The sequence below is a fragment of the Lithobates pipiens genome, unplaced genomic scaffold (assembly GCF_037356315.1).
Source record: "Lithobates pipiens isolate NorthernLeopardFrog02 unplaced genomic scaffold, aLitPip1_a1.2 Scaffold_22, whole genome shotgun sequence".
Lineage (NCBI taxonomy): Eukaryota > Metazoa > Chordata > Amphibia > Anura > Ranidae > Lithobates > Lithobates pipiens.
In genome coordinates, this window is record NW_027507784.1 from 260,838,604 (window position 1) to 260,865,641 (window position 27,038).

General features: G+C 45.1%; 2 protein-coding genes across 3 annotated transcripts in view; one reads left to right on the top strand and one right to left on the bottom strand.

Moving 5' to 3' along the window:
- CDR2 (cerebellar degeneration related protein 2) overlaps positions 1-7,707 on the bottom strand; it is a 37,504-nt gene extending 29,797 nt beyond the window's left edge. Inside the window, exon 1 of the mRNA XM_077449006.1 lies at positions 7,526-7,707. Within this exon, the coding sequence (XP_077305132.1) occupies positions 7,526-7,604 (79 nt within the window). The 5' untranslated portion in view covers positions 7,605-7,707. The remainder of the gene's footprint in view (positions 1-7,525) is intronic.
- A 195-nt stretch (positions 7,708-7,902) lies between these two features.
- Positions 7,903-27,038, top strand: part of LOC143924610 (transmembrane protein 180-like) — a 104,939-nt gene continuing 85,803 nt past the window's right edge. Inside the window, exon 1 of one of the 2 annotated variants that reach the window (XM_077449004.1) lies at positions 7,903-8,066. The gene's annotated coding sequence lies outside the window, so the exon portion shown is untranslated. The remainder of the gene's footprint in view (positions 8,067-27,038) is intronic. The other variant, XM_077449005.1, reaches the window with a different exon arrangement.

Sequence of the window (27,038 nt, forward strand, 5' to 3'; positions counted from 1 at the left end):
TGTATGTCATTTTCTTTGCTTGAATTAGTGCCTTACTGGTTCATGTGGTTTGTTGCCACCTAAGCGCTACACTTTTTTGTTTTAATAGGACACTTACCTGTTCTGGATTTCAGCGATGTTGGCACCACAGCTGATGCTTCCATCAGCTGTCGGGTGCTGCCGCCACCATTGTAGGCAAGGGAACCCAGCAGTGTAGCCTTACGGTTTCAAAGCGGTAACCCTGCTGCACATGTGCGAGTCTCTGCTCCTCTTCTACTGACCTGGCGACAGGGAGATGAGGAGGAGGCAGCCGAGCCATCAATAGCTGCGGCCGAGGCTCCCGGAAGTGGGACCAGTATACCTGGACAAAGACAGGTGCCGTGAAAGACGCCAAATGTGGCACTGGAGAGGGGAGGAGACAAATGAGCAGAAATTCTGGGTGGCACTCTGCTTTAAGGTGCATGTGGTGTTAATATAGAAGCATGATTATCTATCCTACATTGGTGTGGAGGAAAAAAAAAAAAAAGCTGCTTTTTTATTTTTAAAACACGGATGTGATAGTTGCACCTACAAATATATAAATCAGTACGAGTAGTAAAATGTATGTTTTAGTAGTCTCTTTCTGGTAAAAAAAAAAAAATTAATAAAAAAAATAAACACTTTGTGAGGCCGCTCCCATCTTGAGTGTGGCATCTGAAGCCCACTCGTTGCTTCTTCTGGGACATGGCACTCACGCGTATTGTAGAAAGCGGGGGGCGCGACTAACACGATGCTGCAGGTGGAGGATGCCCATTTGCTCCTGGGATGATATCCTAAGAGCCAATGCGCGACTGCTGGGCGGAAATGACGTACCTCGCCGCAGAACAGAACAGAGCATTGCCCGGCAATATAAGGTACATGCATTGCTGGGAAAAAAAAGTGGGCAATGATAAAAATCGAGAAGCAGTCACAAACGCAGGGGCGAAAAGTTTAAAGTGTAGGTGGAAATCCGCTTCAAGAAATACATTTTACTTGTTGAGGAAAAGAAATTGCCTGTAGAGAATTTTTTTTAGAATGATGCTACAATAACTTTGGCAAACTTCTTTGCAATCCTTTACCAGATTCTGTTCTGAAGACACTGATGCTGGCTACATATAGCAATTTGGAAGCAACCTACTAGAAAACATTTAAGGCTACAGCCGCAGGGGCGTCCCACGCAGTTGCGAATAACAGGCAGGAATCTGTCACCTATGAGCAGCTAAGCTTTGGCCGCCAAGCCCTGTACACTTCAATAAGAGATTGATAGCTACAGCTATCCGTGGCTGTCCATCCAGTCAGCAATTACCGTACTTGCGGTGAACAGTCATGGTTAGCTGCAGCCGACAACCTGTAACTGAAGTGTGAACGGCTTGATGGCAGCAGCTAGCCTCTCACAAGTGGCAGAAACTGCTACATGAATTGGCAGATTTGTACCAAGCCACGGCTCCATGTCTGAATGGACACACAGAACAGCGGCTGAGCTCGGGTGCCCCATAGCAAGTTGTGGGGGCACTCAGCAAGAGGGTGGGTCCAGGAGCACCGGCGAGGGACCCGAGAAGAGAAGGATCTGGGCTGCTCTGTGCAAAATCACTGCACAGAGCAGGCAATTATAACACGTTTGTTATTTTTGAACTGTAAAAACAAACGAGACTTTAGTATCACTTTAACAGTCCATAATTGAAGTGCCTGCATTTGTTTTATTTTTTTCAGACTTTTTATTTTCCTTTTTTCACTTTGCAATCCTGAGAATAACACAGTCATGTTTGTAATAGAGACTGGACTTCAAGCAGATCTTCCTTTGTTCATCAGGGTGGAGATAGTTTGCTGCATTCAGAGGAAGCTAAATGCCGCCTTTGGATGTAGAAACGGGCTCTGCTTTGCCCGCATACAAACTTGCCAATCAGCTGAGGCCAAAACTCTGCAGAAAACACCAACCTGGACACAGGGCGAGATTTACTAAAACTGGAGTGCGAAAAATATAGTGCAGCTCTCCACATAAACCAATCAGCTTCCAGGTTTTATTGTCAAAGCTTAAATATACAAGCTGAATATAGAAGCGGATTGGCTACCATGCACAGCTGCACCAGATTACGAGTGCACCAGTTTAAGTAGGTCTCCCCCACACGGTCTGAATCCAGGGTCAGTCAGAGGCACCATTTACATGCAACCACTCAGATAAATAGTTACATGCAAGGATGTGGAATTCCCTTCCACATCCGGTGGTCTCAGCGGGGAGCATCGATAGTTTCAAGAAACTATTAAACACCTGAACGACCACAACATACAGGGATATACAAGGTAATACTGACATATAATCACACACATAGGTTGCACTTGATGGACTTGTGTCTTTTTTTGACCTCGCCTACTATGTAACAAGCGAACAGTGGTAACACCGGCCATTGATTTTTACTGAGTACAAATTCAACAGCCCCCCTGTTCATCCACAGTGTGTGCAGGCCCCGTTTACTACAGCCAGCAAGAAAGCTACCGATTTCTGCTATTCGCCCATTTGGATGTAGCCTGAAAGTTTTTTGTGCGTTCTTCTTAGCCCATAGGAAATAACAGGAATGCTACATTTCCAGCTAGAGCAACAGACATTTTCTGTACTTGCTGAACACGTTTTGGTCTGAACAAGAAAAAAAAAACAAATGCAGCCACCATACACAAAGCCTGGTAATCTGCAATATATTATTTGTTTTTGGGTTTGGATACAGTCACAATTTTTCTGAATCGTAGTTTAATATCTGCCGTTTGGTTTATTCTGCAATTCAAAAGCTAAAGAAATGTTGAAATTGTCTTAAAAAACTGGTGTGTGGTCAGCATGACACAGGCCAAAATAGCCATTTCCAAAAATAGTCATTTCCCAAACCCAATAAGTGGGATGTCAGCATACTATAATTACTGGACAAGTCCCAGTGTTGATATAGGAGAAACACTCCATCGCCAGCCGCCCTGTAGATGTATGGCCAAAATGATGTCATAGAAGGCAAAACTCACTGCAGGAGGGAGCTAGGAGGTGCCCAAAATGTTCCATTATGCCAACTGCAGTCAAAATAGGGAGTTTCTCTAGTTCTTCAAATAATTTCACCGTAGAGCTTGTTGTGAAAGAATCACGCCGAGTCCAGCTGCAGCATTTCTCAGCCTGCCATAGAGTTTCACAGGCTGGACACGGTACCTGTGCCTTCCGGGAGCACACAGGCTAAAAAGCTAGTAGCTTAAAGAGGAAGCGAACCCTGATGGGTTTTACTTCCTCGTTGTCTCCCTGCAAAGGTAAAGCATAATGGGCTACTATACATCGCATAGTAGCCCATTATGTGTCACTTACCTGACACAGGAGCCAGCGATGCCACCGCTGTCCCCTCTTCCACGGAGCATCCATCTTCTTTCTAGGTATCGCGGCTCCGGTGCTGTGATTGGCTGGAGCCGCGATGATGTCACTCCCGCAAATTCGCGCAGGAGCCGCCACTAATGGCATATTGCCGTTAGCAGCGGCATGCTCAGTGCACCTGCACCGTAGACAGCGGTGCCTGTCTTTTTGCAAATATCTCCTAAACCATGTAGGTTCAGGAGATATTTCTTGGAACTACAGGTAAGCCTTAATCTAGGCTTACCTGTAGGTCAAATTGGTCTGTAAGGGTTTACAACCACTTTAAAGCTGAACTCCAGGCAAGCGGCTAAATACAGAATAAATATGTAGGCGAATACCTGACAAATGATTTGTAATACTGCACAGCCCTGTCTAGCAGGGGAGCTGACCTGAACTTTCCATGGTGCAAATGCATTTTCATTTCAGCCCCCCCAAGATGATGAAAGGAGAAGCACTACAGACCAGCTTATTGGTTACTCTGCTCTCTCCTCCTATCTGTGTATAGAACACTGCAGTGTATCTGAATGGTTCCTCGTGCTGCTTCTTCCTTCTCCTTTCTGGGCAGTGCTGTACACAGACTGCACGGTGGATATTATATTATATGTAGCCAAAATTAAATACTTATATTTCTTGCATTTAAAACATATACACAAGAAATCTATTAAAACTGAAATCTAGCTGCCCCTGTAATGTAAAGCATTAAAGTGGAAGTCAAAATTTAACTAATGCTGAACCTACTCTGCCACATTCTAAGCCAAAAATATCTAGCCTTGTAAAGAAAAGAAAAATCACTATACTTATCTGTTCTGCAGCAGATCCGGTCTGATCTCCAGTGGCGGATGCTGTGAGCAGTAGAGAGCAGACAACGGCTGGGAAATGCCTGGGAAGTGAAACCAGCCATAGACTTCCTATGAGGCTTCCGTTGTCATATGTCTCTCCTGCACACGCCTACACACAGAAGCCGCCACTGACAGCTCAGTGTGGGACCGGACTGGATCAGCTGCAGAACAGGTAAGTATAGTGATTTTTTTCTTTACAGGGCTAGATTAAGCCTAGAATGTGTACTGATCCAAACCACCATCCACACAAGCTCCCTTCATGTGCTGGACCATTCCCCACAGCCTCTTCTCTATCTTCTGGAAGTCATAGACTCTCTGATGTTATCAAGCACAGTACAGGGTTCATGGCCCCACACTGGATGGGGGAATGCAGAGGATCGATTTACTGCAGGAGCATACGGGACCAGCAGCTGCCAGGAGAGCAGGGATCGGGTATATAAACCTGCTTTTCCTGGCTCCTTAGACCTAAACAAGCATTTAACCCTTGCAGTGCGAGGGAGTTTTGCTCCCCAATAATCTGCTATTGGCCATTTAAGCCTAAGGAGGTTTACCAAGAATTATAACAATATTGGTAATATTCTTTGTCATTACTGAACAAACTGTGCACAGGCTGAACTCAGAAGATCGGGATTTCCAAGGCACTGGAAGCTCCTCTATGTGTGCTTTGCCTGACGCTCAGTGTTGATTTAGTTGGATATGACACTTTCCTTTCATAAACATTCTGGCACATCACATTCAACCCAAAGTATTAGGAATGTGCGCAACTGAATTAAATAGTCCAACACAGCCATTCTCAGCAGGGTTCCTCCAGAGGTTGTTAGGGGATTCTTGAGCTGTGGCTGATGCATCTCCTGTATAATGGTGCTTGCATAGTTCCAAGACCAATGCCACATGGCACAGCCAGCAGAATGGCATCAATGATCTTTTTAGCGGTCTGTAAATGTGGCAATTTTGACTACAATCCCACTGATCACCAATGTAATGCAATTTAATCAGCAGTTCCCCGAGACCTGAAAATTATTTCAAGAGTAAGAGCACTTGATGAATTGCTACTACAAGCTGCCTTAAAGCGGAGGTCCACCCTAAAATGGACCTCCGCTGATCGGAATCCCCCCCCCTCCGGCGCCACAATTGGCACCTTTCAGGGGGGAGGGGGGTGCAGTTACCTGGATAATCCAGGTAACTGCACCCACTTCCGGGATAGCTGTCTGCGGAAAGGGGCGTAGATTACGCCCCTTTCCGCAACTGCCCGCCCCTTTGCGCAAGTGCCCCGCTGCCTGCTGGGAAACACACAGTTCCCAGAGGCAGCGGGGACCGTCCGGATTGCGCCGCGCGGCTCGCGCATGCGCAGTAGGGAACCGGGAAATGAAGCCGAAAGGCTCCATTTCCTGATTCCCATACCCAAGATGGTGGCGGCAGGACCCGACAGACGACCTAGCGATCGGCTTCGGGTGCCGACATCGCGGGCGCGCTGGACAGGTAAGTGTCACTATTTTAAAAGTCAGCAGCTGCAGTATTTGTAGCTGCTGGCTTTTAAAAAAAAAAAAAACGCGGAGTCCCGGTGGACTCCCGCTTTAAACACATGGCTCCTTATGGACTAAGCTACACAGGTAGTAAGTATAATTATTATATAGCACAGACATTCTAAACCAGACTTCCTCCAGAGGTTCCTTGAGCTGTGGCCGATTGACCTCCTATATGATGATGCCTACAGAGGTCCAGGTCAAAAGCCACTTGGCAGAGCCAGTAGCATGGTACCAATGATCTACTTTGGTGTCTGTAAGGGGGGGGGGGGGGGTGCAATTTTCCCCTCATCGCCAATATAAAGGGCATTTTTTTCTAGATTATCAAGGTAAAGGGCACTCTTTCCTGATCGCCAATGTACAGGGCACTCTTTCCTGATCGCCAATGTACAGGGCACTCTTTCCTGATCGCCAATGTACAGGGCACTCTTTCCTGATCGCCAATGTACAGGGCACTCTTTCCTGATCGCCAATGTACAGGGCACTCTTTCCTGATCGCCAATGTACAGGGCACTCTTTCCTGATCGCCAATGTACAGGGCACTCTTTCCTGATCGCCAATGTACAGGGCATTCTTTTCTGATCGCCAAAGAACTGATTTTACATGAGTTCTCTGAGACAGTTGAAGAAAGAAGAGAAAGTAAGAAGGTTGAGAAAAGCTACTGTAATGTTTTGAGCTTCCCTTTTCTGTACAGTACTGTTGCAGCGCATACATCCATCTCACATCACATCCCTGCCCTGGTAACATTTTTAAAGGGATTGCATCAATCACAGCACATCCTTCCCTCTGGGGTTACAGAGTGTTACACGGCAGCTATACATCTTGTATAGATTATCTGAGAGAGTCCTAAAGAGCCCTCCATTACTACACCAAGAGGATCATTATTAAAGTCCAGTCATCTGCAGCAGTCAGAGGTGTCAGATGTCCATCATCTGTCTTGTATTAGTGGACAGTGATCACAGATGGGTAATGGTCCTATAATGTGGAGTCTACAATGCAGCGCACAATACGGAGGATACAATCGGGTGAGGCAACGATCGCTGATGAGGTGACGTCTACAATCAGCTCCTGATCACAGACATTTCCTCCCCATCTGACCTCCAATGTATTGTACACAACACCCAGCACTCACTTCTCCTATGCAGACATCAGATTGGATTTTTCAATTTGCAGCATTACAATACATCAGCATTAGGCGGACTGATGACATTGTAGACTTTTACACACAGGACTCCTAAAATGCTACATTTTTAGGCACTCATGTATTTTGTTTGTTTTTGCTGATCTAAACGCAGCCCATTGATTTGAATTGTCCTGGACAGATAGGGGCACAGGCACGTAAACGTGTGCAGCGTATAGAACAGTAAAAAAAAAAAAGCCCCATTCACATAGATGTAAACGTTGTACTGATCTTCTTGCGCATATTTTTTTTACGCGCAAAAGTTCCCATGTAATGATCAGTAAATACTTGTGTGTAAAATGGGCTTTTTTCTCTCCAATGCCTGCAATGTGTGATGATCATACCAGCAGCAGAGCCTGGGACTGGTGACTTTATTTGGGGTCAGTCTTCATGTAATGTCAGTGGAGGAATCCACATGTACATACAAGGAATGACCCACCCCATCCATCCATCCATCCATCCCTCCCTCCCTCCCTCCCTGATCCACAGCACCTTGCCCGGGGGCGATGCCATCCTACACTGGGCAGATGTCAATGCTGGAGTTGTGGGTGGCAATGTAAGGAATGGATGCACATGGGAGCTCCTCATATCTATGGGATCGGCCGCTCAGGCTCACCTTGCTGTAAGTCCTGGTGATCATACCACGGCTCATCCTCCTTGATCTCGAACTCCTCCACGTTACTGTCGGTCAGCATGTTGTCAGCCTTGTCACTGCCCGGAGTGTGCTCGGCTCTCCCGGGGATCGGAGCTGCTGATACTGACAGCTCAAAGAAGCCTCTCCCCGCCCGGCGGCCCCGCCTACAACCCCCTCCAGCGCCTCCGGAAAGAGCCGACAATTCCCGAACCCCGCCGCAACGTGGCAATCCGAGTCCGTGACGTCCAGTTTACAACGGGGAGGGGTTGTTTACAAATGGACGAATAGCGTATTGAGCAGGAACAACAGGTGCCATGGGCGGACCAATGAATCGGTCAGGAGGGATGCTTGCTGTTTGTGATTGGTGGAGAAGGCAAAGCACAACCCCTTTGCTGCATTGACACTTCCGTGTTGTGGTGGAAGACGGCTGAAGCGTTCAGGTTGCGAGGGGCAACAGGCTGTGCGGGGGGCTTCCCGAGCATTGTGTGCAGGAGCAGCCGCGTGCCCCGTAAAGTGGCTGGTAGTATGTGCACGGAGCATGCTTTCCATTGTGTGTGGTGGTGGTGATGGCAGGTCCTCTACATTCTAATGACATTCATAGATATCTATGACATCCTGATGATGAATGGACCTCTGAACATTGTATGGTGTTATGTCATAGATAATACACAGGTCATAGACCAGCAGTAAACCGATAATAATACACTAAGCATTGATTTATGGAGCTATTTCTCTATACTGTATATCCCTATAATACGTTTATTTACATGTCCATTCCTTAGGGCGCGAAAAAAAAACGGCATCAATCATTTGTGTGCAATTTTTTTTTCCATCACAGCCAATCAAAACCATCGCTATCTGTAGCTCATCGCACGGTAGTCCCATTTTTGTCTCACTCAATTATTATTTTTAATCAGACATTGATCATTCTGTATTATTGCACTGCGTCTGCCCAGTGTTATTATATTATTATTATACACCATTTATATAGCGCCAACAGTTTACGCAGCGCTTTACAATATAAGGCTTCATGCACACACTGCGTAGGGTAAAGCCCCTCCCAATGCCAGAATTGCTGGCAGGAAATTGATGCAAAAGAAAAGCACCAAAAACCACGTATTGTATGCCCAGCTTGTATAGCATTTGAGCGTAACTGCATTCTACTGGCCAGGATTTTATTTTATTCTGGCCATTGGAATGTATTGGCACGCTTGTTGGCGCATATGTGCGATTTTTCTGCTCTTACAGCGGAACATTACCCATAACAACTTGATAAAAAAATACTATTCTCTAGCTAGGAACATACATTCCACATGGATAATTATGCTACCAAAATTAGAGTGTGCTGTAAATTGCCTCCAGCATTGCTGTTTCTTTTTGCTGGAAGCTGCCATTTTGCTGAGGCCCTGAGCAGCAGTAAATCATAAAGTGGAACTAAATCCATCAAGGCCTCGCTCACACCACGATGCAGAGATGTCACGTGTTCTGCAAGGGCACATAAAAAAAAAAAAGAAAAGATTTTTCTCTATGTACCCTGTTCACACCACACCACTGGTATTACGTGCAGATTATTTCTGCAAGGAAAAAAACTGACATGACATAAACATTGGTGTGAATAGGGCACAAAACTGAAGTGCATGGAAACTGATGTTGGTTTTCCCATTAGTTCCCATCAGTTTTCATGCATGTATGGTATGAACAAGCCCTTTATTTAAAAAAACAGTTAAATGGCAGGATTGCCAACTGTCACATTTTGTTGTGTGTTCAACCAAAACTGTCAAACCATCAAATGGCTGGTGTCATAACTGATCACTGATCACATATGCAGCATTATGGCAGTTGCAGATCAAACAGAAGTAGCTTCCTTGGCTGTAAAGGAAATGAAAAGTCAACCGCTACAAATACTGTAGCTGCTGACTTTTAATATATGGACACTAATCTGTCCATGGAGCCCGCAATGTCGGCACCACTGCCGATCTTCGGATAAGGGAACCCGGCAGTGAAGCCTTTTGGTCCAGTTCAAAAGTTCATCTATATATTAAAGTGTATAACAGTTCATTCTCCAGCGGTGATGTGACAGTTGTTTCCACATAATGTGCTTCTCAAGTGAACATGTGTAAACAAAATCGTGTGCTTTCCCCTCCTTGTGACACCTCTGTGCTCCCAGAACTCTCACCTTAATGAGTAATCAAATAAGCCTTTTGATTACAATGCTCAGGGCGATGTTCCACCGATCGCAGGCTGATTCCATATATTAAGGCTCCGTCCATCACACATAACCTATATGTAAGGGTAAAGCAAAGTGACCTCCTATAGTGTAATAGTTAAAATCAATATATTTATTTTAAAAATAGTAACTCTTACATTCAAATCAATAAAAAATGCCTTGTTATGTTAAAACATAGAGCAGCATACAAGTCTCTGACATCACTTCCGGTCCGGGAGGCCCGCTGGAGAATAAACTGTTATACACTTTAATATACAGATGCACTTTTGAAATGGACTGCACTATTGCCATGCACTTTATAAGTTATTTATTTTTATCATGATATTTATCACAAGTTATGAAATGATTATGATTTGCTAATACACATATATACTATAGAGCAGGCATGTCCAAAGTCCACTGGTAATTTGGATATATATATATTTTTTGGTCCCCACAAAAGATATATACGGTATTTATCATTCTGGCAGCCTTGGAGGGGACAGGAAAGGGGCGGGATGAGTGCCGTCAGATTACATACAGGAGAATCTCTCCTGTTTACTCAGCGGCCTCTGTAATAGGAAGTCCCGTCTCCTGGGCTGGCATTGGGCCAGTGTTCTGTCTATCATAGGAGGCGGGACTTTGTATTAAAGACGCCGCAGAGTAAACAGGAGATTCTCCTGTATGTAATCTGTTGGCACCCCTCCTGCCCCCCTCCCTGTCCCCTCCGATCCTGCAGATCGGGCTGCACTGATGGCACTTGTGAGGCTGAATTCATGGCACTTGTGAGGCTGAATTCATGGCAATGGTGAGGCTGAATTCATGGCAGTGGTGAGGCTGCATAAATGGCAGTGGTGAGGCTGCATTCATGGCAGTGGTGAGGCTGCATTCATGGCAGTGGTGAGGCTGAATTAATGGCAATGGTGAGGCTGCATTTATGGCAATGGTGAGGCTGCATTTATGGCAATGGTGAGGCTGCATTTATGGCAATGGTGAGGCTGCATTCATGGCAATGGTGAGGCTGCATTCATGGCAATGGTGAGGCTGCATTCATGGCAATGGTGAGGCTGCATTCATGGCAATGGTGAGGCTGCATTCATGGCAATGGTGAGGAGGCTGCATTCATGGCAATGGTGAGGAGGCTGCATTCATGGCAATGGTGAGGAGGCTGCATTCATGGCAATGGTGAGGAGGCTGCATTCATGGCAATGGTGAGGAGGCTGCATTCATGGCAATGGTGAGGAGGCTGCATTCATGGCAATGGTGAGGAGGCTGCATTCATGGCAATGGTGAGGAGGCTGCATTCATGGCAGTGGTGAGGCTACATTCATGGAAATGGTGAGGCTGCATTCATGGCAGTGGTGAGGCTACATTCATGGAAATGGTGAGGCTGCATTCATGGCAATGGTGAGGCTAAATTTATGGCAATGGTGAGGCTGAATTCATGGCAATGGTGAGGCTGCAGATGGGCACTGATTAGGCTGCATTGATGGGCACTGAGCATTATTTTGCTTCACAGTTCTTTATTTAAAATGTAAGTTTCTTCCTGAAACTTCTCTCTTAAAGTGAAGGTGTGTGCTATATGCTGATAAATACAATGTTGCCAAATAACATGCCTGAGCTCATCCTTAGACTTTTCACCACACACAGCCACAAAGGCAAGAAAATTCTTGTTGGCCAGTGTATTCGTTAATTTGCATTTCATTTTAAAGGTTCAAAGAATGTCAGGCAAAATGGTCGGCACTCAGGCATGCTCACTTCATCAAATCTGGCCCTCTTTGAAAAAGTTTGCACATCCCTGCTTTAGATTGTCCACAGCACCAGTCTGCATACAAATGACTGTATTATGCCATAGATGACTCATATCCTGGTGTAATTCTAGCAGAACGTGTTTAGTTTTGTAGATTAGAACATGTGCCAGTTTTTATTGCCCTCTATGTCCCCTCTGGGGGAATTTGACCTTACATTCTGTCTCAGTGTCATCCAACTCAGGACAGGAAGTGGTGAGAAATCTCTCCAGTTCAGACAGTAAAAATCTGACAGTGGTCCTTACACAGATTTCAGCTCACTTCTGCCTTGGGGTTACTGGGATGTGAAGTGAGGGAAATCCTTCCTATCTGGGATTATTATTATTACTCAGGATTTTTAATTACTATTATTAATATTAACACTAATAATCCTTGATGGTGAGGAATTCTCTCACTTCCTGTCCCAGTCACACCATAGCAGAAGTAAACTCAAACCTGACAATTTTCAGATTTTTACTGCCTGACTTGGGTAAATTTCCACTACTTCCTGTTCCAAAGTTGGGTGCCACCGGGACAGGAAGTGGGGGAAATCCTCTTATCAGGGATAGAGAAAGCTATGAAAGTTCAACAGTACTTGTAACTTATCCCCATTCTATCCAAAGCAATACATAGTTTATATATGTCTATCTATGTACAGTATATATACTCTGTGTGTGTGTATATATATATATATATATATATATATATATATATATATATATATATATATATATATATATATATATATATATATATATATATATATATATACACACACATACAAATAATGAAAAAAATTGAATACATTATAATAATTGTATATTTCTGTATACTTGTTTTACATCAGTGTGCTTTGTCTTAAAGTGATTGTAAGGGTATTTTATTTAAATTAAATAACAAACATATCATACTTACCTCTACTGTGCAGCTTGTTTTGTGAGTGGCCCCAAACATCCTCTTCTGGGGTCCCCCGGCAACTCTCGCGGCTCCTCCCTGCATCGGGTAACCCCCTAGGAAAAGCACTCTCCCGGGGGATCACCTTGCGGCCCCGCTCCCGAGTCCAACATTCGGCATCCATAGAGGCCGAATGCAGGACTCAGGCCCCGCCTCCTGCGTCACTGGATTTGATTGACAACAGCGGGAGCCAATGCCTGCACTGCTATCAATCTATCCAATCAAGAGCTGGGAACCCGTGGAGAGAGGGAAAGTGGGAACGTGCCAATGGAAATTCGGGGCTCATGTAAGTAAAATGAGGGGGCTGGGGGGGGCGGTGACTGACGTGTTTTTTTCACCTTAATGCATAGGATGCATTAAGGGGAAAAAACATGAACCTTTACAACCCCTTTAAAACAAAGGGGTTGATTTTCTAAAGACAAGTAGACTGTACTTTGCAAGCGCCGTTGCCTTACTTTTCTCCAGAGCTTAGTGAAGGAGGGGAAGCTCTGCTGATTTCCATCATCCAATCATGTACATGCAAAAATGCTGTTTGTTTTTATTTTTTCTTGCACCTGATTGGGTGTTCATTACAAAGTGAAGCTTTACCACATTCACTAAGCTCTGGGGAAAATGAATGCAACTGCACTTGCAAAGTGCACAGTCTATTTGCCTTTAGTAAGTCATCCCCAACGTGTTTTTTCTTTTTTACATATTATGTAATAAGTGTTGCTTTTTGACAGACACCTAAAAATTATTTCAAACCATTTTCAGAAGCCACAGAAAGCCCAGTTGTATATTGTGTTAAATTTTTCCCGTCACTTTACAAAGAGAACATTTATAGTGCTAACTGGCTAAGTGTCATATTGACATTTTTCTTTTTACAACGCCCACAGAACAGGAAGTGATGGGAAACCTCGCCAGTGGTGACACATACAAAACCAAAAACAGATTTAGTAGCGTTTGGAAGGGCTACAACTTGGTTGCTTGTGTCTTGGGACAGCTTCAATCTCCATTTCTTCTACAGGCTTCACATGGATGAAACGTGAGGGACAATCGCCCTAATGCAGCCATTCTGAACCAGGGTTCCTTGGAAGCCTGGGGTTCCTCCAGAAGTTGCTAGGTGTTCCTTGAGCTGTGGCTGATGAACCACCTTTTTGATGGTGCCTACAGAGTTCAAGATTCAGCACCACGTAGCAAAGCCAGCAGCATGACACCAAATATCTTTTTAGCTGTCTTTAAGGGTGGCATTCTGAACCCCACTTTAAGGGGGACATGTTTTCTATTGACCACCAATGTAAGGAGCATTGAGCCCTGATGATTTGGTTTTAGGAAGGTTTCCTGGAGACCTGAAAATTATTTTTGGGGTTCCTCTAGAGTTAAAAGGTTGAGAAAGCCTGCCCTAATGGGACCACACACAGAACTAAAAGTCTGATGGAAATTTTAACTCTTAGTCCCTGTTCACACCGGTGCGACTTTTCATGCAATTTGACAGCTTCAAATCGCATGATAAGTCACACCCTATTGCCAGCAATGGCATGTCACAGTGATTAGGAAAGAGGTTCCTGCACTACTTTGTACTGTTTTGATTGGGAGTTGCATAGACTTCTATTAAATGAAGTCGCAAGCCGCAATAAAATTGGCAATGCCAATCGCATTGATGTGTGACTTTGAAATTGCGCTGAAGTAGCAGCTTTCATCTCTGAAGAGCACACTGCATTCAGGTCGCTCTTCGAGGAGAGCATTTGACAGGCGGTTAGGAGGTGTTGTATCGCCTCCTTACCGGCTGCTTTGACCCCTTGAACCCTGCACTAGTGTACTGCAACTTGCATTTGCTTGCACAGTGACCCCATTCTATTGAATGGGTCATATTCATTGGACTCTAGGCTCACAGAAAACAATAGGGGTATAATTCCTGCCATGGCATGTGTACACCCCTGGCTGCAGCCCCTGCAGCTAAGGAGGAGTGGTGGTGGTGGGGGGACGCAATTCAGCCATGGGGGTTTTACCACCCCTAAACCATTAGTGTTAACGAGCCCTTAGCCATGCTGTCTGGAGTAAGACTTTTGTTCTCCACTGACACTCTTGTTTCATTTACATCTCATTTTTCTTTCACATCTGTGCGTAGAGGGGCATTTAAGCATGTATGTAGCTTTAGGCAGGTTGCCATACATCATTGTGTATTTGGCATGTGTGTTGACGTGTGTTTTCAATGTATTTTTAGATTTAGAATTTGGGGTGTAGGAGTGTTTTCAGCCGTTGACTAAGGCTTGTTCATACCTATTGCCAATGCATCAAAATGCATGGTATATACATTTTGATTAGGCATGAGCCCAGGCATGGTCACATGTGATAAGGCACCACAAAAATGGTAATGGGCCCTTAAAGTCTAACTCATGCCAATATTTTCATAAAGTGGAGATGAGAGAAAATTCCTGTCGGTTTTATTTCTGTTTGGTAGGGTTGATTTTCCCTCACTTCCTGTCCCTGTGGCGAAGGGAGTTCTAACCCTTCTCTGCCCCAAACAAAATAAAAAGTTTTATCTGGAGTCAGGCTACAGCTCTGACCTATTTAATCAAAACAGCTAAATGATCATTGCTGGTCTAAAATCCATAATTTGTGCAAAAAATGGTTCTCCAGAAAACAGCTTACAGCTGGTCATGTGATCAGTGCCGTGGCATCAGCCTCATGCTCTCTGCTTCTGGGAAGGATCACTTTTCAGGCAATCCTGGTGCCTGAATTCCATTTTAGCAAACCAGGATAAGAAATGTTGCGTTCTCAGCGAAAGGTTTCCTCCAGCCGTAAGTTATTTGCTTTTATCATTTTCATGAACTAGTAAAGTGAGTTAAAGGAGATCTGTTCTATGTTTTTTGTACTGTTCTGTCTTATACAACAGTGGTCATCAACCCTGTCCTCAGGGCCCACTAACAGGCCAGGTTTTATGTATTTACCATGGGGAGATACAGACTAGACTACTGGCCTGTTACTGGGCTCTAAGGACAGGGTTGATGACCACTGTTATACAGGACATAGCACATGTAATACTTTGTCCCATGCAGCTAGGTGCTTCCTAGCCCTAGTTATGAGGTCTGACCTGCACCCCCCTTCCACCCCAGGGCTAATCTGACAACAGCTAGGAAGAAGACGGATGCTACAAAACTGCAGTTTGGTTTAGCTCTCAGCATTTTTCCCAGACAGGCAACGGCAAGAGGAATGTAAAGGCAGACATCCTTCATTCTTCTTGTCATTGTTTGTCAGGGAAAATTGCTCAGAGACAAACTGCCTTTATGCAGCGTCCATCTCCTTCCTAGCTGTTGTTGGATCGGCCGCAGCATAAGGGAAATAGGGTGCAGATTGGACCTCATAGCTAGGGATAGGAAGCACCAAGCTACATGGAACAAAGTGTTACATGTGCTATGTCCTATAGGAGACAGTACAATAATAAATAAAAAAATACAGTGTTACATCTTTTTTGAAGCTGAACTATGGGCACAATCCAAAGTTCCCCCTCCACTGGAAGTTTTAAATGCTTGTTTTTTTTCTGGGGGAATGTTAAGCTGTTTTACCTACCTTATCCCTCGCTGCCTGGCACCCAGTTCTCTTCACTCAGACACTCTGTGCTGTAGGCACTCCCTCGCCATCCTTGCTTACTATTATTATACAGGATTTATATAGCGCCAACAGTTTGCGCATCGCTTTCCAACAGGCTGGCTGTATGTGCCAACTGTGGTTCCCCGTGTGCAGAAAAACGCTGGAATTTTTACACTAGAGCATATGTCCATCTCTATGAGCGGCTTATGCTTGTCCCAAAAGATACATGGACATTTAGATGTACAAGATGTAGATGATGCATGGAAGTGCTTTTAAATTTCAAAGTGCATTCTAGTTAAAAAGCGCGCCTTTTTCATGCAAGCTGCCGTCTCCAGTTACAAGGCACACATACTGTATATTTTTTGAAAGTAAAGGTCACATTTTATGCTGAGGTAGGGAGTTTAAAATTTCAAGCCAGCCCTCAGGAGTTCAGGGTTAGGAGAACAGCAAACATGTCCTTTGAGGTGAATCTGGTTGATGGGGGTCTGTTTTTCCACCTTTCTCTTTGTAGGAATGGTGATATACAGTAGTGACCAGATGCTTGTCTTGGGTAGAATTTGGGAGTATTTCCCCATAAGCACAGCAAGCAACACAACCCCCATTCTCATACCACCTTGTCTTAGATCTGGCATTCTAGTGTAACCTCCCTGGCGGTATGATTATGTCCGATTTTTGCGTCTCAAAGCGGTACAATTGTTTTTCATAGAAATTTGGCTTTTTATATTGTAGGCCTGTAATTCTTAGCAATAACACACTTAAATCTGAACAAACAAGAGTCTAGTAGATATCCCGGGTATGATAAAGTTTGAAACACAAAATCATAAATTATAATATAATAAATATTTATAAAAAATAATAATATAATAATAATAAAATGTATTTCCCCACGATTCACTATCGCTCAATTCTCCAAGTGTTCTAATTTACTATCGCTGTTTTCTAGCTGGTCTAAAACCACTTTTGACATAAAGGGACACTTTTTAGTTGCTATGGCCAATCTCCAGTTTCCAGGCAGAAAGAACAGTATATATAATATAAAACTGCATGCAGGGCATTGGACAAAAGGGATGTGAAATAATGTCATACAGTAATGTGTAAGATTACAGTGTACTGTATGTGTTTATGAATTTTGAATTTGCCACCGGGCTCCGCCCCCATGCATTGCAACGCTCGCAGGGAACGGAGCCCGGCACACAGGCATCGGGTGGAGGACACAGCCCGCAGACACTCAGGGGGACATCGCAGGATCCTGGGGACAAGGTAAGTACACTGCACCAGGATCCTGCAATGCAATCCCGAGTGTGGCTTGGGGTTACCGCTAATGGTACTGAAATTTAACCCCGAGCCTAAAGCCTCATACACACGGTATGATTGTTGGCCAACCGAGCGTCTGATTTTTTTTTTTCTCAAAAGGGCATGTGCCAGGATCTTGTCTTGCATACTAACATTACACAATTGTCGTGCCACAAACATGAACGTAGTGACATACTACGAGGAATTTCAGCTCTTGAGCGCCACCCTTTGGGCCCCTTCTGCTAATTTTGTGTTTGGTGAGCATTGATTCCGAGCATGCATGTTTGTACTTTCGACATTTTTGTACTGAGCATACGAAAATCAGACGTGGAGCCTCTGTCCGCTACTAGACTGCCATTTGTTGGCTGAAAATTGGAAAACAATTGTCTAAAGGAACGTACTAACGGTAACAATTTACAGCAGTCTGTCAACAGACAATCCTCTGCCAACAATCAAACCATGTGTACGAGGCTTAACTGTTTAGTGAGCGTTAAATAGTTTGTTTGGACTAAGCTGGACCAATCAAATCATTTCCTTCACTAACACATGCAGCGGCTGTCAGTGCTGTATGAACTTAATGTAGCCTCCGCTTCATATACTTTACAGCGTTGTGTTTCAGCAGCGGGACAGAGAGTTCCCATCCTGCTGTCGGAACAAAATAAAGTCGCGCTGAGTGCTGGGCAGCCATTTCCAGGAAGTTTTGTATTCTCTGAATGAATGCAAGACTTCCCCTAATTGGCTGAGACGTAAAGGTGGGTGAATAACTTCACAATTTCCACTTCAACCAATCAGAGGAAGCTTTGTATTCATTCAGCACTTGGCCTGACTTGATTTTGTCAGTGTGGGAGAGAAAGTGGGAGAGAAAGTCCCCATCCCTCTGCTGGAACACAGCTGTATAGTGTATGAAGCTCTTGCTACATACAGTTCATACTACACTCCCAGGCTCTGCATGTGCTAGTGACGGATATCAGTAATTTGGACCAGCTTGGTCCAAAGTATTTCAAGTTTACTAAAACCTGATGTTAGGCTTTAAAGGATAAGTTAGCATTTTGTAAAAAAATTTAATGCACTTTTTTTTTAGGGTAAAAAATGTAGTATTATTATTTTTTGGGAACCTGTAAAGCATTGCACTAGCAAAAATGCAATTCTCCGGCAGATCTGTTGGTGTGTCTGCTTGCCCATACTTTTTTTTTTTAATTTAATTGTTTTTTATTGAAAAAGAAATTTCACTTATACATACATAAATAAAACATAGTTTTGCGTACATAGAGGGGGTATACATATCAGCCAAAAATACCAAGTTTTTCTTCCAAAGAAACTGCTTAACGCAAATGACGTAGTCATAGCTATCCCTCTAATTATCGCTAACGCCCCTATAGGGCTAACCCCTCCTCCCCCCCATACCCCTGTTCTTCAAACACACGCTGCTAAATCCAAACAAGCTTATCTGGATAGCCGATAACGGAGTGGCGAATCCATTCAGGGACAGAAATAGGGAGCTTCCAGTAGGCTCCCAGGCCGCCCCCGGCCTGAGACCAACAGGTGCACTCTAGGTCCCATCCTCCACTATCTCATCTAGGGGGAAGTCGATGTCCCTCAACCATGGATTCCATAGCAGCTTGAATTTTTTAAGGTTATTTTGTCTAATATACATTGCCCGTTCGCACCAAATTATGGAATTGATGGCATTTATCCATGCTTGCAGTGCTGGAGAATTCTTTGCCTGCCAATTCATCGCAATTAAGCGTCTGGCCTGGTACAGGCATCTTAATATAGATGTTTTTGTTGCAGCAGAGATTCCACCCCTTTCCATAATCCCTAATAGACAAGTCCTAGCTTCAGGTTCTAAGGTGGTATTGAAAATTCTATTTATTCTGTGCACAATTTCTATCCAGTACCGATACAGTTTTGGGCACTTCCATACCATATGGAGCAGATCTCCTGGTGCTCTACATCTAGGGTACTCCCCGTTGGACTTATTGCTTATACTCCGCATTTTTTTGGGGGTATAGTATGCCCTATATAGGAAGAGCTTATGGGACATACGCTGCGATGGGGAGATAGACACCAAATTCCCCTGTGCTAGGATCTCATCCCATTGTTCCTGCTCAATTGGTCCCAAGTCTTCCTCCCATCCCCTCCTGCTCTTGTCCGGTCCTTCTCCATTCAAAACTTTATCCCTGAGTTTTGTATACAAGCTAGAGATCTGGCCCTTTGTTTGTCCTTGCTCAAGAAATCTCTGTAACAAGGGGTTCTTTGTCCTCTCAATAGTAAGTGTGCCAAACTGTGAATGTATCCCATGCCTCACTTGCAAATATATATAAAATGTTTTATTGGAGATGTCGTATTCCTGGCGGAGGTCTTCGAAAGATTTCATAGTGTTCCCCTGGTAGAGATGCACCAGTCTTCTAATCCCCCTCCTCTCCCACTCCTGGGACCGGGCTATACAGTTTAGTTCAGCCAGTTCTCCGTTGTTCCATAGGGGGGTATACTCAGTTACCCCCCCATAGGCCAAGAGTTGCTTAGCTATCTGCCATACTTTCCTCGCCAAGGTATTGGTGGGGCATTTACAAACGAATGAATTAGCCTCCAGAACTTCAACTAGAGTTCTATGATATGCCTTATTAATCATCAATTTATGATTTGGACAGCCACCCTCTTCCAGTCCAGCCCCAGTCAATTGCTGGAGCTGGGCTGATAGAAAGTATGTTCTTAAATGTGGCAGCGCTACTCCTCCCTTTTCCACCGGGGGCTGCAGCGTTCGCAGCCGAATCCGAGGCTGTCGCTTTTTCCATATTAATTCTCGAATTAATCCCTCCAGTCTGTTGAACCATTTCTGGTTGATCCAGACTGGGGAATTGTGGAGGATATATAGGATCTGTGGCTGCCAAATCATTTTTACTAAATTACAACGCCCCGCCACCGACAGGGGAAGGCGACACCAGCTATTAACCTTCTGTTTCAGCTTTGCCAATAATGGTGCCAGATTCTCCTCAACATACTGGTCTATCTCTCTGGGAATCCAGACACCCAAGTATTTCAGCTTGGGTACCACTTCTAGTCCCTCAACTATAGACGATGTTTGGTCTTCAAACTCCGATAGTGGCATAAGGGCTGATTTACTCCAATTGATGACCAAACCTGATTGCTGCCCAAATTCATCCATCAGCCGTACTACCCTATTCAGAGTGAAGCGCACATCGTCAAGGAAAAACAAGACGTCATCTGCAAACAAAGCCAGCTTCTCCTCCTCTAGTCCGCGCCGGAATCCCCGGATGTCCGAGCGTGTTCTCGCCATCACAGCCAGGGGTTCCATAGCTAGCACGAACAGGAGGGGAGACAGCGGGCATCCCTGTCTCGTACCTCTTTCTAGATAGAACACTTCAGAAAATAGGGTCCCCATTTTAATCTTGGCCCTGGGTCCCCTGTATAGTAGTTTTACCCACTGGATGAATTTGGGGCCAAAGCCGAAGCGTTCTAATACACCCCAAAGATAGTCCCACTCCAGGCTGTCGAAAGCCTTGGCGGCATCCAACGCTAGTATGGCACCTGGGTTATCACTATCTCTAGGTATTTGTAGGTTTAGAAAAACCCTTCTAATATTAGTATTAGTTGTTCTGCCTGGGACAAACCCAGACTGGTCTGGATGTATTAATTTATGTATACAACTATTTAAACGAATTGCTAGGGCCTTGGCTAGAATTTTTATATCTGAGCATAGCAGAGATATTGGCCGGTATGACGAGACCTCATGTTGGTCCTTCCCCTCTTTAAGGATTAAAGTGATATTAGCCTCGCTCATTGAAGCGGGGAGTTCCCCCGCCTCTAGTGCATAGTTTAACGTTTCCAGTAGTGCCGGGATCAGCTGTTCGCTGTATCGCTTATAAATTTCCACTGGAAGGCCATCGGGACCAGGAGATTTACAATTGGGCATACTATTCATTGCACCTTTTAGTTCTTCCAAAGTAAGTGGTAGATCTAAATTCAATTTATCCTGGTCTGAAAGCACGGGAATACCTGTTTGATTTATATAAGGTTCTGTAATACTCACCCAGCACCTTCATAACCTTGGAGGGCCTAGAGACAAGGTCACCCTTCTGTGTTTTAATTGCCTGTATTCCTGTGGGGGGGCTATTGGTGCGAGTCAATAAAGAAAGAGCTCGACCCACCTTCTCCCCTTCGCCAAAATAATATTGGCGTTGGAAAATGCGTTGATTTTCTACCCTTTTTAGAAGTGCCATTTTGTATATCTGTTGGCTATCCTCCCAAATCTGTTGTTTCCCCGGCGATGGATCCTCCACAAACTTTCTCTCAGCCTGAATAACGTCATTTCGGATTTTCCCCTCTTGGTCTCGGGATTCCCGTTTTGTCCTTGCAATATTCTGTATGAGTATTCCTCTAAGAAAGGCTTTTAGGGAATCCCAAACCACTCCAGATGCCGCTGTCCCCCTGTTAGTCTGGAGAAATTCCCCTATTTGATCTCCTAAAAGATTGGATCTATCAATTAGTTCCAACCAAGCGGGGTTTATTCTCCATTCTCTCAGGGGGGCGCACTCTCCTGTGTTCAAAGTTATAACCAAAGGGGAATGGTCTGAGATCCCCCGTACCCCGTATTCTATGTCTACCACCACTCCCACTGCCTCATTGTTCCCCAAGCCCATGTCTATTCTTGACAGCGTCTGATGGGTACTAGAGAAACAGGAGTACTGCCTATCCTGGGGGTGTCGCATACGCCAGATGTCTCTTAAACCAACTTCCATAAGAAGTTCGTATAATCGACCTGTTCTATTCCCAGTTGGACAAGGAAATCTATCTAGGCGTTTATCTATAGTTTCATTAAAATCCCCAGCAATTATCCATGGGACACCCATTTTACCCAGGCTGAACATGAGAAATTTATCCATAACCTCTAATTTGAAAGGAGGGGGTATATAGATATTTGCTAGAATACATTCTTGCCCAGCCACCTGACAGTGCAAGAAAACAAATCTCCCCTCCCCATCTATCTGGGACTCTTTACATAAAAAATCCGTGCCCTTCAATACCAACACGCTCACGCCGCGGGAGTACGATGAATAAAAGGAGTGGTAGTATGCCTGGAATTTCCGATCATGGAGCAGAGGGGCCGTAGTTGGAGTCAGATGGGTTTCCTGCAAAAAAAGTAAACCAGGTCCTCTTCCTTCCAGCTCCAACATCACAGACCTCCGTTTCTTAGGGTCTCCCAAGCCCCTCACGTTCCACGAGGTTATATTCCACCTACCCATCGACTCCAATGATATTCCTCCCACTCATCGACTCCAGTGGTTAATATGCCCATGAAGGGGAGGGGGTAGGGGGAGAGGGAACCGCTTCCTCCCCCCATCGCCACTCCCCTTCTCAGCCTGCCCCTCATCGCTGCCCCGTTACTCACAGCGTGTGTTCGAAGACTCCCCTCCCTCCCACCCCCCACCCAACCCTGCCCATCTGAGCCGACCTTAGGGGTCTCAATTGTAGCCGGTATAATCATACCCCATTCAAAAAGTGTCCGAGCTCACCATCCCCCCACGTGATCTTATCACTCCCCATCAAAATTCTTATAGGGTGGGATCGTAATCCCTCCGTAGCACCCATCATGCCCTACCGAAGAGGAAAAAAAAAAAAAAAAGCTTATATATAAGTCCCACACACCCAACTCAACTATAAAGTCTCATTACCCCTTCTAGTGTAGAATTGTGTGTGCTATTTTTTCGCCATATGGCATCACAGTGTTCTATATCCATAGTACTATACCTCAACTTTAATCATTTCATTTTTCCCCCACCCTGCTCGAGCAGCGGGCGGCAACAATTTAACCCCCCGTCCCTTTACCAAGATGGGTTCACAAATAGAATTGTTTCCAATAGCATACCTACATATAATTATATTCTCTCATACAACCCCCCTCCAACCCCCACACCCCCACCTTCCCACCGTGTCTATAACCGTGTCTTTATATACAAAACAACTCATCTTATAGTACTCAATTTCTCATAATGCAAAAAAGGAAAGAAGAGAAAGAAAAAAAAAAAAAGGGGGGGGATGTATCCTCTTCCTTTTTACTCCTCCCCCTCCCTCAGCCCCCCCCTCCCAACTCTTCCATAACACCTCGTTTACTGCTTCAAATGTGAAATTATATAGGCTATTAATTTACTTTGTGATATCGCAGTGCTCTATACTCCATAGTATTTTACCCCATTACTAATCAATTTATCATATCGTTTTGCCCATCTCACCAAAACAACCAGCTGTAGCATTAAGGCTCCCCAATCCTTCAGCAAGATGGGTACATAAACTAAATTATTTTCAAAAATACATATACAAAAATTTACATTCCCCCTTACAACCCCCCCCCCCAACCCCCACACCCCCCTCTTCCCGCCTTTCCAGAAAAAACAACCTCTCCTCTCCCCCCCCCAGTAACAAAAAATAAATAAATAAAAAAAAAGGGCTAATACAGGCCGACTCTAAGTATCATTAAAGGGCCTCTTTGTGTTCCTCCAGCCAGTTCACGGCCTCCTGCGGGGAGTTAAAGAAAATTGTTGAGCCCAAAGCAGACACTCGGAGTCGGGCTGGATACAATAGGGCATACATTATCTTATGCGATTTCAGGGTGCGTTTAACAGGAATAAACTCCGCTCTCAGTTTCTGTAAGTCCGGTGAAAAATCTGGATAGAATGACACCCTAGTCTCCTTGTAGAAGATGTCTCCCAATCCCCTAACCCTCCGCATCAAGATCACTCGATCATTATAATTGATAAATTTCAATATCATTGGCCTACAGCGTCCCTCCGAGAAGTGAGATCTAGGAGGAACTCTGTAGGCTCTTTCGATGCGGGAGGGCGAGGAGAAGGAGACATCTCCCAGTAATTCCTTAAACCAATTTTCCAAAAAAATTACGGGGTCTGAGCCCTCGCTTCCCTCTGGCAAGCCAATTAGTCGCACATTGTTCCTGCGGTTCTTATTGTCCATGTCATCAATTTTGGATGCCTGTGCGACAATTTGTTTCTGAAGAGTGGCTATTTTTTCCTGGAGGGGAGATAATTCATCTTCCACCGTGCTTAATCTTCCCTCTAGGGCGTCTATTCTGTCGATGGTATTGCTTAATTGTTGACTCATAACGTGCAGTTCATTTTGGATATTACTCAGTTGACTGTCCAGCCCAGAAATAGAATTCTTACAGTCATTAACCGCCAGCAGTATCTCTCGTAAAGTCGGTTCCCCACCCCCCCCAGGTTTTTGGGCCGTACTACTGTCCTCCTGGGATGGCTCACCTACCCCACCTCCCGGCAGTGGGGTACCAGGATCCAGTGAAGGGCGACCTGCACTCCTTCTGTCCCCCACTGGCCCCTGCGTTTTAAATTGACCTGGTGGATGGTGTTGAACTTTCCTGCCTGGGGAAGTTGCATGAGCAAAGCGCTAGAGTTTCAAGGCCGCAGAGGCTTGATTTAGCTTTTCTTTGGCAGCACGTGTTTTTTGATTTCCCTCTCCATGGGATGTATCTTCTATCGCTCTTTTGCTAAGCATGGTAAGGTCCACGTAAAGGAGTCACCAAACCAGCGGAAGGTAGTAATAAAGCAGTTTGTATCGCTAAATCAATTCTCCCAACAAAAAGGCCCGATTTTTCAGCAAAAGGACCTTGAGGGGGGGCCAGCCAATTCGCCAAGCGCGCGGCACCTGAATCCTACATTAATTGTATTTATATTTATGGGGTAGACTTGCTTCAGCCAGCGATTATCAAAAGTAAAACAGATAGGGAGAGGCAAACATTAAGAAGTAACCAAGTCTCTACTACACAGGTTCTTAACTTTCATCCCGCTAAGTTATATAGCGTTTCTCACCACACTGCAACCAAAGTTCTTTCATCCATAGAGCTGGCGGATGTCTCCGGGAGATTTGCTCGTCCGAGGCGATCGTAGTGCTCTCTCCGCGTGTCCTCGTGCGGCGTTGTAAGCGTTTGTCTATCCTCGGATCTCCCGCAGTAGCGAAACCTAGCGCGGAGTCCTCCTCGGGTTCTTCCAATGATCTCCGTCCGTGCTGGGCAGCCGTCGTGATAATGCACGCTCCAAGTCAATCATTCGTTACGGAGCTACGATAGAGGGAGCCAGGGAGCGGCAGCTGTATCCACCAGCGAGCTACGTTCCTCGCATCGCAGGGCGGAGGCTAGGAGCTCGGACACACTCGCACTCCTGCTCACTCACTCACGCCCATGTCCATCCGGCCACACCCCGAACGCGCCCTGCCTGCCCATACTTTCAATACGGGCAAGCAGATACAATCTGACAGGAAGCATGAACGTACTACCACAGCGCCGTGGTAGTTCATTAAAAACTACAAGCCAACAGCCCCAAAGGTTTCTGGACCTTTTAGTTTTCTATGCACAGAGCCTTGTCAATCAGTAATGCAGCCAGGTGGACGGAGCCCCGCTTGGCCACGGTTTTTTTAAATTGTGACAGCTAGTGGGGAGGGAGACAAACCCTACTAGCCATCACAGCGGGGATCAGGGAGGTGCGGGGGCTAGTCCGTTCGTAACATGTTACACCCTGAATATGGGTGTAACATTTTACAAAAGGTGAGCTTATCCTTTAAAGCAGGGGTGCTCAACCTGTGGCCCTCAGAGCTTTCTGATTTGGCCTTCAATCTCAAACAAGCCCACTTCTATTATATTTTATATTATATTTTGCATGATCAGAAAGTGTACCACACCCACAGGAAAATATGGGTAAACTACAGCGCATCAGTGTGAAAGCAGCCTTATAGGCTCAGACAGTAAGAGCTTGTTTACATTTGGGGAGCTGTAAAACCCCATAGTTGAGACATGTCTTTACTACACCCCCTAACCACTGGTGTAGCACTAGGGGTTGCAATGGTGACCCCATCCCATGCTCCAGGGGGCCCGTGCAGCCTCCCTGTCACATTCTGTTTTACACTTGGACAGGAGGGGCAGCTAATACAGGAACCATATCCGAATCCCTTCCATTTTCCTCCTGCAACTGTTAAAAACCAGCTTCTCCTCATCCCCCTTCTGCTGACATTTAGCTGCTGCAGGAGGAAAATATTTATTATGCTATTAAATATAAAAAAAAAGATGGGCTCCCTGAGCAAAAAGTGGCTCTCTGCCCTCCCCCCCTCATGCGCTCACTGGAGTGCTAGGCTGTGGAAGGGGTGGGAGCGGCCAGCTCAAGCTCTCAGTGGCTTGGTGAGAGGCTGAGCCGGGTGTTGGTCCAGGCATGTGGGTGGGTTCTGACCATATGGTCGCGATCTTGCCCAAGCCTGGACCAGCTCTGTGATGTCAGCTGACAGCGGGCTTCAGAATGAACTGCACTTATGTGATCCACAGGAGAAGTACAGCCAAACGAGCTTTGGTTGTCTTTCTCCTTTAAGTGGCCCTCACTCTAAAAGGGCCAGTTTCCGGTCAGTTTCTGTCTGACCGGAAACTGACTGCACGGTGTGAACTAGAGCCATTGGAAAACACTGAAAAACAAAAATACTAAAGTGCAAATATGGATCCTCAGTGGAAGGTGCATAAATGAAAACAGCTGCAAACACTTTAACGTGGTCAGTCACCATGATCAATAAATATTAAACAATAGTGATGCGCTATAATCAATATTCCACCCAAAACCTAAAGTGCAATGTGCAAATTGTGCAACATGCTAAGTACAACAAA